At 38.8% G+C, this 11,913-nt stretch overlaps 2 protein-coding genes and 1 long non-coding RNA gene across 3 annotated transcripts in view; 1 reads left to right on the top strand and 2 right to left on the bottom strand.

Annotated features, from left to right (window-relative positions):
* Positions 1-306, bottom strand: part of LOC106952089 (SH2 domain-containing protein 4A) — a 24,944-nt gene extending 24,638 nt beyond the window's left edge. Inside the window, exon 1 of the mRNA XM_015039975.1 lies at positions 136-306. The gene's annotated coding sequence lies outside the window, so the exon portion shown is untranslated. The remainder of the gene's footprint in view (positions 1-135) is intronic.
* Positions 307-3,641: 3,335 nt separating this feature from the next.
* puraa (purine-rich element binding protein Aa) lies at positions 3,642-11,261 on the bottom strand. Its single transcript, XM_015039957.1, has 2 exons — positions 11,144-11,261; positions 3,642-7,765 (listed from the first exon to the last, which is right to left on the bottom strand). Exon 2 carries the CDS (start codon positions 7,674-7,676, stop codon positions 6,819-6,821), a length of 858 nt encoding a protein of 285 aa, XP_014895443.1. The 5' UTR covers positions 7,677-7,765; positions 11,144-11,261; the 3' UTR covers positions 3,642-6,818.
* Positions 11,262-11,367: 106 nt separating this feature from the next.
* The window catches only part of LOC106952082 (uncharacterized), a 4,806-nt gene continuing 4,260 nt past the window's right edge, over positions 11,368-11,913 (top strand). The window contains exon 1 of the long non-coding RNA XR_001425915.1: positions 11,368-11,457. This is a non-coding gene — a long non-coding RNA (uncharacterized LOC106952082). The remainder of the gene's footprint in view (positions 11,458-11,913) is intronic.

Here is an 11,913-nt window from a genome sequence, read left to right as displayed (position 1 = left end):
GGGGGGGGGGGGGGTGGGGGGGGGTTTGGGAGGGAAAACCCGGGGGGGGGGGGGGGGAGACAGGAAATGTGAGGGAGGAAAGTGAGTGATAGAACAACAGAAGGTAAAAAGGGTAGAATTTGTTCAAGTACTCACAGTGGGATGTAGAGAGCCGCCGCTCCACAGCACAGTGTGCTAACTGAGCTGAGAGTCAGAGAGCCTGTGGGTCCTCCTCGTCTTTGTGTGTGTGACTGGCTGATGACATCACAGCATTCCACGGTTCTCCCTCCCGCCCGCCCTCTCCACAGGCTCGCTCGCTTGCTCTCTCTCTCTCACACACACACACACACACACAGATAGATACACATATATCTCAAATAACTGGAAGACTGCAATCCAGGAAACTGATCTCACACTTTAGGAATATTAAAAAGAGGAGATGAGAAGAAAACCTCTTCATTTAAAGATTGCAGCTCACATCTGGAATTCAGCCTGATCATAACTAAAGTAGAGCTGCTAAAACTGACCGAAAGGATAAATACATACGACACCCTGCAGAATTATTGGCACCTTATTGGACTCTATCAGGCTTTTGAAAAGTGACACAATAAAACGGTATTTCTTTGTTTTAAGGCTTTCTGCACATCATCTGGGGTGATAACATAACATTTTTAAAGTTACACATACATCCTCAAACTAAAAGCATGATGAGATGTTACGTCTTAGCAGTAAAAACTGAATAAGATCTTTTTGCAAATCTTAACCTGGGAACATAAATAAACAAATCAACAAAATACAGCAAGGTTCCAGAAAAAACACATATTTTCTTGATAAGAAAAGAAGAGATAAAAATAAACAAAAACATGCTACTAAAAAAATAAATAAAATAAAACTGGCAAAAAAAAGAAACATTTTAATCCATTTCATTTCTTTTAAGTACCTTGTTAAAAATTGGTTTTACTTTTATTTTCGGAAAATGTCACTACTGCTGTGAAATGTAGCTAAATTGGGTCAAGTTTTGGCATTTCAAAAAGATTTGTAAATACAATGTAACCATTGCAGGCGAAATACTGTAACTTTGCACCATACTCTAGAACAAACATTAATCATACATATCTGATGAAACACGAATGAATAATATTTCCCTTTGCTCCATAACGTCTCCCAACAAATCGATCTTCTAAAAGGTTCCGACTATTGGCTGAAATGTCGAGTTAGAACTTTCGCTTAGTCAGTCATTCATAGGTAAAGGTCGCCATCTAGCGGCCGTAAAGAAGATGTCCCTGCAATGAATTACGTCACTGGCAAAGCCTGGCCCCGACAACAGCGGAAAATTAAAGTTCATTTACAAAAAATGGCAGCGACATTATAAACTTCGCTCCTCGCACACATACTACCACCTCATGGCTGCATAAATGTTGACCATGTCACCACAAATAAATATGGAAGCAGGTACCTGCATCAAAGCAAAAAGCATCCAATTTGAACTGAGAAGGTGTAGCAGGACCATGAGTTGACAGAGGTAATTTTCAACTGAAATAAAATATAAATTTGACCTCCTATCACGACCTACTGTCGATATGTCCTTTCTGTTTCAAACTAAAACCTGCTAAGAGTTCAACCCAGAGCCTACATAACGAGTCGTGTTGGGATAAACATTAGTTAGCGTCTTTGCTGAAAAGAGTCTTGATTTAGCATGCCTTCCTCGTGTTCATTCCAATACTAAGTTTAAACAGTTTAAACAATTTCATGATAGAGATTCTACAGAAAGGTCCGCGAATATGCATGAAACACTCACCGTGGTCGCTTTGGCCGGGTAGTACAGGTGTACTTTAGGTTTCTGTGTTTTTTCAGAATGCATTGTGAAGAGCCAAATGCAATTGGAAGCAGAAATCAATTAAATGATTTTCTGAAACAAACTTGCGTGTGCCGTGAGTCATCATCACCTTGTTATTGTATTTTGACCCTAAAACCAATCATTTCTATACTATATCATTTCTGTCAAGAGTATTTCTGAGACCCATGTCTCTAAAAATGTCACCGTCATCAAACCATACTGCATTGAGTCCTGTTCCTGATTTCCGCCATCTAGCGGCTAACACAAGTAATACAGGTGATAAGTACAAGTTTTATTCAACAGTTCAAAAGCTGGGTGTCCCTTCTAATGGAGCTTAAAATCCTTTAAAAATATAAAAGGTTCATTGATTTTTTTTTTAGAGTCTGGTGGTAAAACATGTGTTCAACAAAAGTCATAATTTAGATACGGGCAGAATGCTGCTGAAACATTTTAATATCAGACAAAGATAACCTGAGTAAATAATAAATAAATAAATATAAAACTATTATATCTGGTTTTGAAAGAATATTTGATGTGTTAAAGAACAAAAGTTATCCAAATCAACCTTAAGCAAAAAAAAAGAAAAGTAATTGCTAACACATGTCAAATAAATTAACTGATTCAGAATTTTTTTTAAAAAAATTGACATCACGTATGCTAATTACATCCTCAATCCTCATCAGTTCTAAGCAACCAAAAATGCATAAAGTACCATTTAATTTTTGCCATAAAACATCTTCATGATCCCCAAGACTTTTGGGAAAATGTTCCATGAAGTCCAGAGAGAAAAAAAAAATTTTTTTTGCAAGGTATATCTTCCATATAAGAATTTCCAAGGATTTAGTAAAATAACAAAAACTCTACCAACAGTCAGTCTGGACTTAAATCCAATTAGGATGCAGTAGCACATCCTTAAACAGGACGTTCTTTCTCAAATGCCATGGTATGTTGCTTAATTAAAATAATTCAAAAGAAAATGTTGTTTTTTTTTACTCTTGAAAGTCTGGACATTGTTTCAGCAATATAATCGTGTAAAGACATAAATAACTTGTCAAAAACAATTGAGCTAGAGATTTAAAAAAAAAACAAAAAAAAAACGTGTGTTTTGCATCAAGAATTAAAAGGCAAAACCGAAATGTGATTGAATGCAGAGGGCCACAAATCCCACAAGTCACGAGTCGTGACTGACAAATCCCAGTCAGTCCAGATGATTAGAGAACAAAGTAATGCTTTATTTTACAGCCTGGCATTTCTTACATATACAGTACTTTGAAATTTTCCAAGAAGACATAAGTCATTAAATAGTTGAAAGGTTTGCATGTTGGAGGCTGTAAAATTAAACTTTAGTAATTAGTATCATTGCAAACGCAGATTCAGACATTGTAGACAACACTACATCAAAAATAAACTTTTTCTTGCTCCTCGAACCTCCTGCACAGGAAACAAACATGGAGGGGGAAAAAAAAGACATACATCTTTTTTTAATGTAGTTTCCCCCTGAGTGGGAGAAATAAATTTATTCATTCTTTTAAATTTGTCAAATGTACATAAATTATACTTAATGCATCAAATGAGCAAATTATATATATATATATATATATCATCTGAACAAAAAAAAAGAGGCAACATAAGAGAGAAAACGACATTCTTTGATGAGATCATTGTTAAACAAGTATTGGTCAGGCGTTTCATTAACCTGGGAAAAGCAAAGTGCTACACACAACAACCACTGAAGACAGTTCACCATACATCTTAATGAGGATTAGACTGAAGCACCTTTTCTTAGCTTAAAGCTAAAAATGGAGATTTCTTCTTCTTCTTTTTTCCATAAAAAAACAAACAAAGAAAACAAAAACAAAAACAAGAACAACCTCCATTTGGATGTTTAAAGTCTATCTTCAACAACCCACGACCCTTTTCTTAGAGGGGCACGCTTGCAGTGACAATGTTCTGTTTCAAGTTAAAGTACATATGTGAACTGCTTGACCCAACAGGCTGCTAAAACCCTTGGTTTCCGCTTTTTTTCTTTTCTCTCTCTCCAGGGTGAAACTTTGAGTGCAAATAAAGGCGTACGACTCCTTCATGAGAAAAACACATGGAATTCAGTCACATGCTTTTCAAATTATAATCATATATTTAATTGATATACATATATTGCCACCATTGGCACATATGATATTGCACACAGTGATGAAATGTTGCACAGGAAAACAAAAAAATAAAATAGATATATCTCTTTCTTTTTTGTGTAAAAAAAAAAAAAAAAAAGTCCAAAAATCACAAATAAAGTGGAATAATGCTGAAAAGGTAGAGTTACATTTAAATTAGAGGAAAAACAAAAAATTATGTTCGCTACTCCCCGTTTACTGTCACATATAACCACCACTTAACCATTTTAGCTGGAAAATTAGCAATTTAAGTGGGGTGGGGGCTTACCGCCGAGGTCTTATTTCACACAATTAGCCCCCGCTCAGCGAGACACAAGCCTGCTCCTCTGCATCGTCTTGCATCAAGGTGACCACCCCCTTCCATGTTTACATGTAGGCCGATGCGTGGATGGCTACAAAGGGGATGGCAATGGAGTTATATAGGGAAGAAAGGAAGGTAGCAGAGAGTTAAGAATTCTGCTCCCAGGATTTGTAGCAAACCCTTTTAGCACCACGAGTCGTGCGCTAGCACACAAGGGGGCCGAGACAAAACTGGAAGAAGAAGAAGAAGGAAAAGAAGCATGAAAAAGAAAAGCTAAAACTGCAATCCAAAGCACCAGGCCAGCGTGTAAGCATGCGGAGTGTGTAAGGCACCAGGTTGTTTTACATGCTGAAAGTGGACGCTCCCCCGTACAGGTGTGGTTTAGGCTTTAATCCGGATGCTCCCGAAAAAAAAAAAAAAAAGGTGGTCAAGGAAAAGGACAGTCTAGTTTTGCTGGTTTCCAGTCAATTGGAAGGCGGGAGCAGTCGTTTGATTCAATGATGAGGTAAATCTGAAATAATCTGATTGTTGCCAGTTTCTCTGGAGTTTACTGACAAAAAGAGTTTATAAAACTGCTATCGAACATCTATGAGATGCGACTGAACTGGTTCCAGAACCAGTCTTTTTAACAAGTGGCAGCCCGAATATTTACAAATAGACCAGACTGCCTCCAATCCCAAATCTGACGTAAAGCTGCAAGCGTGCGTCCAAAGTAACCCCTCAGGCCTTAAACGTGTAGGGCTAAAGTTGGAGAACCACCAACAGGTGACTAAACCCCCTCCTCATCATCATCTTCCTCCTCCTCAGCTGAGCCAGGTGCTACCCTTAGGGGTGGTTGGGGGGGGGGAGGCTCCTTCTAAACCAACGGTGATATTCTGATTACCATTTCTGCTTTAACTACGCCGAAGCCTTTTGGATAAAGTACTCAAACTTGAGATTCGTATCAATGAAACGGTTCATATAGTGCAGATTAACATGCAGCAATAGCACTCAATGGCACCATGTAGACTCTTACGACTGAAAAGATGTTTCAGATAGAGATGCACCGATCATTTACCCAGACCTCTCCTCACCAAAAGCTAACGGCACACGTTGCAATCTGGAGTCTGTTAAACATCCGCATGTCGGCGTTCACAGAAAATCACAAAACGGTACTGGCCGAAATAAAAAGTGATCAGTGCATCTCTAAAAACTAAACATGTCGACAAAAAGTAACTTCTAGGGTCGAGATGCACCAAACAATCGATCGGAATCAGACGACTGAGCCGTGATCGACACTGATCGGTTATATGCAGGTCAAATAATGTGGGGGCGGGGGGAGCTTTTCCATTCTCTAAATGCTTAAAAAAAAAACAACACATCAACAAATAGCATGTACTTTTAAATTCTTTTTAACACTTTAAAAAGTACATCTAAAAGACATCAGAAAAAATATAATGCCTTTAATTTCTAACAGACTGTGATAAACACAAAAGAATTGGCTGGTTGGATTTTAAAGAAAACCATCAATCGCGATCAGTGCATCTCCATTTCCACTCATTTCAATGCGTCTCTGCATTTAACTGGGCCAATTAGCACAGCTCATGTGCAAGTCTCGTTAAATAATTTGCAAATAGGGCAAATTGCTACATGTTGTCACCGCATTTCCTCTATCAAATACACGTAACGTACCTTTTATAATTACCACATTGCATCAACGAGACAGAAAGATAGTCTATAATATATCCATCTGCATGGCAACAATTTCAACTCAAACAAAAAAAAAAAAATTACAATATCTATATTTCTTTGAATGCCTCTAGCAACGGCCATGTCAACTGTTGACCAGTTCAATATAAATCGATTTATCTGAAATGCATATTGCACAACAAGGATAGCACTTATTTCATTTCATGAAGATGCCTATATATTCCTCTTTTTTTATATACTGCATGACATCTAACCAGTTTCCATAGCAGGCCTAGCCCTCATATATGATTTATGTGTAAACACATCTCTACTCACAGGTAAAGGTAAATAGGATGGCAAGTACATGTGACAATCTTTTACAAAGATTTGGAATTTTGTTTTGTTTTTCTTTTTTGAAAAATTAAAATATCTGATTTGTGCTGAAGTCATTAGCTCACATGTAAAGGACCCCCACCCCCCTCATATTTCCGTTTGAACATTGCAAACACTTTTTTTCTCTCCTTTTTTTTTAACAATAGCTTTAACTGGTACAAAAGTTCTCTGTTAATAAGGGAAATAAACACTCCGTTCAATATTGTTTGTCAAGTAGGAATCAATGTTCAAATATAATGTTATTACTTTGTTTAGCAGCCTGTTACTGTATTAATGGTGATAAGTGGGGTAACATCCAGCGATGAGTGACAACATGTCATAACTGTCAGGTTGTGGTTTCTTATACTGAGAGTGATGCTCCCTTGGAGTTAAACCTTTACAGTTAAAATATTTAGATTCTTTCTTTATACAGTAGAGTTTTTACTTTAATTCTCTTGTTATTTTTCATTACTCTTGCACGTTTTCTCTATTATCAATCCTCGTCCCCATCGTCCGCCTGCATCTCCTCTTGTTGCTGCAGCTCGCATGCCCTTTTCTCCCGCTGCTTCTCCTGGATCTTCTTCATCTCCTCGGCGTATTTACAGAAAGTATTCCCGAATTTGGACCACACTTTGTAGGGCACCGTGATAGAGTTGCGGTAGGTGGGCTTCACCTCGCTCACCCTCATAAACACGCCGTACTTATTGGAGCCGACGTCGAAGAAAAACCGCTTGTTGTCCACAGTCAACGACGATCCCTCCGGCAGCTCCGCGGGCTCATCCTCTACGCCGTAATCGTCAATAAGTTTAGCCAGAGCGTCGCGAAACTCAATAAGTCCCTGTGCGGGCAGAGCGATCGTCTGGCCTTGCGTCGATCCCAACCCGGGCCCCCGGTTAACGGTCTGTCTGATCCGCAGAAACCGTCCTCTCTGGTTCTCTTTCAGATCCATATAGTATTTCCGATTCTCCCGGACCAGGAACTCACTTTTCAGCGCCCGCCTGGGTTCGTCCTGTACCATCCCAGGGTTGCTTGGTCCCAGCTGGGCGTAGTGCTCGATGAAGTCCCCCAAGTAGTCTCGGAACTCGACCGCCACGGACATGGAGAGAGTGAGGCGGCTCTTGTTTCCGCCGGCCCCGACTTCGGCTATCTTCAAGAAGCGGCCCTTCGCGTTCTGTTTAACGTCCAAATAGAAGCGCTTGTTCTGGATGTCGACCCGCTTTGACGCCAGCTCCTGCGTCTCATGCTGTAGCCCGGAAGCCGAGCCCGCCCCTCCTGCCGCTAGGTGCATGGAGCCGAAGCCTGGGCCCGTGGCCGCTCCTCCCTGCTCACTTCCACTGTCTCTGTCCGCCATGATGCTGCCTGCCTGCCTCGCCTGCCTTCTCCCTCCGTCTGCTGCAAAGCCACGGCCAGCTGAGCCCGTGCTCGGAGCTCTCGCGAGATCTACACAGAGGTATAAAACAGCGAGGAAAGGGAAAGGGAGGGTGCGTTAATGCAGATCGAATGCTGCTGCTGAGTTCTCCATCTCCCGGTGTTTTCCTAATGTCAGGAGCTATCTTTTCGCTTCAAGAGAAACGAAACTTACGAATTCCACAGATTAATATCAGTTTCGATTCTTCAGGAACTTGACGAAAGAACAGGTACTTTTTCTTTGTGGGAAGACCCCACTTTCTTTTTCTAATGCTGATTACCTGAAAAGCATTTGATGCCACGAAACTATATATATATATATATATATATATATATATATATATATATATATACACACCCTGTGGGCACATTAAGGCAAAAATAAATAAATAAAAAAATTAAAAATTAAATCGTCAGTCTAATCATGTCTGTTTTCCGGCGGCAGAGATGTGGCGTTCTGTGTTTGCAAAACAGATTAGCCCCACCTCTCTTGTCCAGTAAAGAGTCAGCAGGATGACTTATTATGAAATTATAAATATTCTCCATTTATAATTAGGGAATCTTCAGACACTTCCATAATGATCTTGGCATGGCTATAGTGAGTCATTAAGTCACTTTCTCTAAAAACAAGTCAAAGCAAGAAATTAGCAGAATCCGACAGTCTGATTCGGTACGTTCATTCAGGTGCCCCTCCATTTTAAACTGAACAGTTATGGTACGCTTGTAACCTCAACCCGCGCTTTAGGAAATAAAAAACCTTATTTATTTTAATATTTACTTTAAAGCCAACAGAGCCTGCCGCCGTATTGATATTGGCTGTTGCCACGTTGCTTGGGCCCTTTAATCAGCACAGAGGCCTCTCTCCTCCCCGCTGTTTGGCCGCACATCGTTTACGAGCCGTTCTCTATACATGCGGGCTTTCCAGACTCACGAATCAGGTGACAGATCTTTCTTTGTAAATGTCTGCTGAGTGACACCACACGCCCTGCTGTGCAGTTGAACCACGACCAGTAGCATTTGTCACAGTTAAGTCACATTTTGGCAAAAGGCGCGGTCAACTTTGAATGAAGGTATTCATATTCAAAAACTGTTACCAGCGTGATAAGTAATTTGTATATTTGTTGTCTAAACTAGCTAACTGGGCGACGTATCTCCTTCATAGCACACACAAAAAAGAAAACTAAAAATAAATAAATAAATAATCTGCAGCCTATAGACGCTGTTCTACCCCCCTTTGTCGACGGACGCGTAGTAACTGGAGCACTTTTTTTTTCTGCACACTGTCGCACCCAACTATTCAACTAGAACTAATACAACTTTTATAACAAAATGAAACAACAACAAATAACTAAAAATGTTATATATATATATATATATATATATATATATATATATATATATATATATATATATATATATATATATATATATATATATATATATATATATATATATAGGGGAAAGTCGTCTTTTTCTGCCAGTCTAATAAAAGCATCTACCGTAAATAAAAATATTAGGTTGAAAAATATACATAGCTGTTTCTGGTCCACTACATGATTAACCGTTGGTTAATTTTTATTTGAAATATTTTAAATGTGTTTTAAATGCACTTTTAAGCAGATGTTTTTGCCGTGCTTCAATTCATGTTCAAATAAAATTCATTTCTGAGAATAAAACAAAGGATAACAATAGTAGATCACATCGCCAACAGGCCGATTCACTGAGTTGAATAAAATGTATATGAAGTGTGTGAGCACCGACACAGGAGATTAAAATTATTTAATAAATAAATAAATAAATAAACGTGATTATTTTTTGGCCCAAACATTGACTATGTGGTCACCGTCTCCTCTTTTTTTCTCCTTTTCACATTTATCTGTTAATATAAGTTACTTTCAATAATTATAGCAATCAAAAATTTTACGTACATCGAAGGCCATGTCATAAAAGAGTAATTCAGTATTTTCTATTGAAAGGAAATATTTATGTACACTTTCCCTAACTACTTTGAAGGTCCCTAACATTCAAACAATACTGCTAATTGCTTAGATATGAAACGTTTTTCACAGTTTTATATCCAAAATTGGTTTTAAAAATTTTTTAATGAGGAATAAAATATTAAGCAAAAGATTTAAAAAATTACAAAATTACAAAAAAACACAAAATAAATATTTTTAAGAGCAAATAATTATTTTTGCTACTCAGAGCAATAAAAATTTTGATATTGTAAAATGCACTTTTAAGTGATGGCTCATTCATATATATATGTTTTATCAATGGAAGTCTATGCAAGTAAGTAAAATAAATTAATAACTCGATGTCTGAATTAAAATTTTAAGATGCGCTGCGTCTGTATGTTGAAGGCCTATAGAGAGATTTGATCAGTTTTCTTTTGTTAAGTTTCCTTATTTAACCTTTATTTAACCTTTTCATACCTGCATCTTTCTAAATCCCATTCTAAAATATTACGTGGCGTATTAATATTTTAGAGTGCGAAAACGCTCGTTTTATACTGGATGTTGTCCAAGAATGATCCGTGAAGCAGGTATAAAATGAAACATTATACTTTCCGTGTTAAAATTGTTAATTATGACAAGGCATCAGATATTTATTTATTTATTTATTTATTTTAGTTTTAAAAAAAATACGTGTATTGTTTTTAAACGTTTACATAACCTACAATAAGCGGGATTTTTTTTTTACATTTATTATTTAATTTATTTATTTATAGAAGACAACTGTGACATACATTATTCTAATTGTTGTGTAATTAACGTTTCTCAAGCGTATAACTTCGGTTTTATGAACGCCGCGACGTTTTGCCCACTGCACATAAACTGGGCAAGGAAACAACCAAACTTCAGCAGAGTTTTGGATCCAAAAACCTGGTCAACATATTTGTTTCACAGATCCTGCATTTTATTCCCCCTCCCTTCTTCCTTGCTTTCTTTCCTTGCTGGCTGATTCATTTACTGCTCCAGTATACGAACAACCAACCTATCAACTTATTTACATGCTGTCAGTGGCTCACCTAATATTTATGGAGGTATTTTTTTTTTTTTTAATGGTGGACAAAAAGTATTTCCATTCGGATCCAAAACGGGCTTCTGTCTCAGTAATAAGGTGCTGTCGCAGTTAGTGGAAGCCAGCCCCCGTAATCTGCTCACAAAGTTTTGCCCTACATCCATCCCAGCACTGAAATGCTGCGTGGCGACGCTCCAGACGACAGCTCCGTCGCTGCTCCCGATCAGCCATATGTTGAGATGTCATGCTTTGGAAACTCTGCAGAGCGCTGTCATATGCTTGGTCGCACGTCAGGGCACTTAGACAGGACGGCTACAATATCCCAAATCGCAACTATACGCACAGAATTTCGTTCCACAGACCGTGGCATTCCTGCTGTAACCTTACCTTTCTTTCCCCACCGCAGCTCCGTCTGCGGGGCTGAGGGCCTTTTACAACCTGGACAGCGCAACCCAAGCGGCGAGACGAGGCGGAGGACTCATGGACAGACGCTCGGACGGCCCCTTCTTTAGCAGCACACAACACTGCATCTGCCTGCTTCACAAGATGGACCAGAAACGGCGAGTCGTGGCACGCCGAACGACACACGCACAAGTTCGGCGCCGCACGTTGTGCCGCTGATGTCAACACGTAAAGTGGTGAACGACGCCTCACTTTGGTGGAGGAGATGAATTGCAGGCTTTGCTTGAAAATGGTAACAGGTAGGTAGGAAATATGCATAAAGGTGAGGGGTACTTGTAAATTGTAAATTTTTGAGCTTTTTAATGTTAATTTACGTCACCTTCTAGTGAGAATTATTCTACATTCTCCTGCATTTCCTGAGGATATTGTAATGCTTTAGTGTTCAGGCTACATGATACCCAAAACAAAATATAATTTTGGGTGTCCACAGTTAAGTCTGCCAGTTCCTACCACTCCACTTGTCTAAAAATTTGTACTAATCTAATTTATTGTGAAGCACATTTAGCAAGTTTGCCCAAGGTGCTGCACAATAATAAAATAGATTAAAAAAAAGTTTCAAAGTTTAGTAGCCAAAACAGAAAAGGTCAGATCTACTCTATATCTCCATTGACTCTTATTTTTTTTTTTGGGGGGGGGGGGGGGGGGGGGGCCATGAAAATCCACCGGTACAGCGTTTTGGGGGGCTTGGGGGGAGG

This window comes from Poecilia latipinna, unplaced genomic scaffold (genome assembly GCF_001443285.1).
Source record: "Poecilia latipinna isolate Pla-1442-1.1 unplaced genomic scaffold, P_latipinna-1.0 Scaffold30, whole genome shotgun sequence".
Lineage (NCBI taxonomy): Eukaryota > Metazoa > Chordata > Actinopteri > Cyprinodontiformes > Poeciliidae > Poecilia > Poecilia latipinna.
This window is presented reverse-complemented; position numbering and strand designations above follow the sequence as displayed.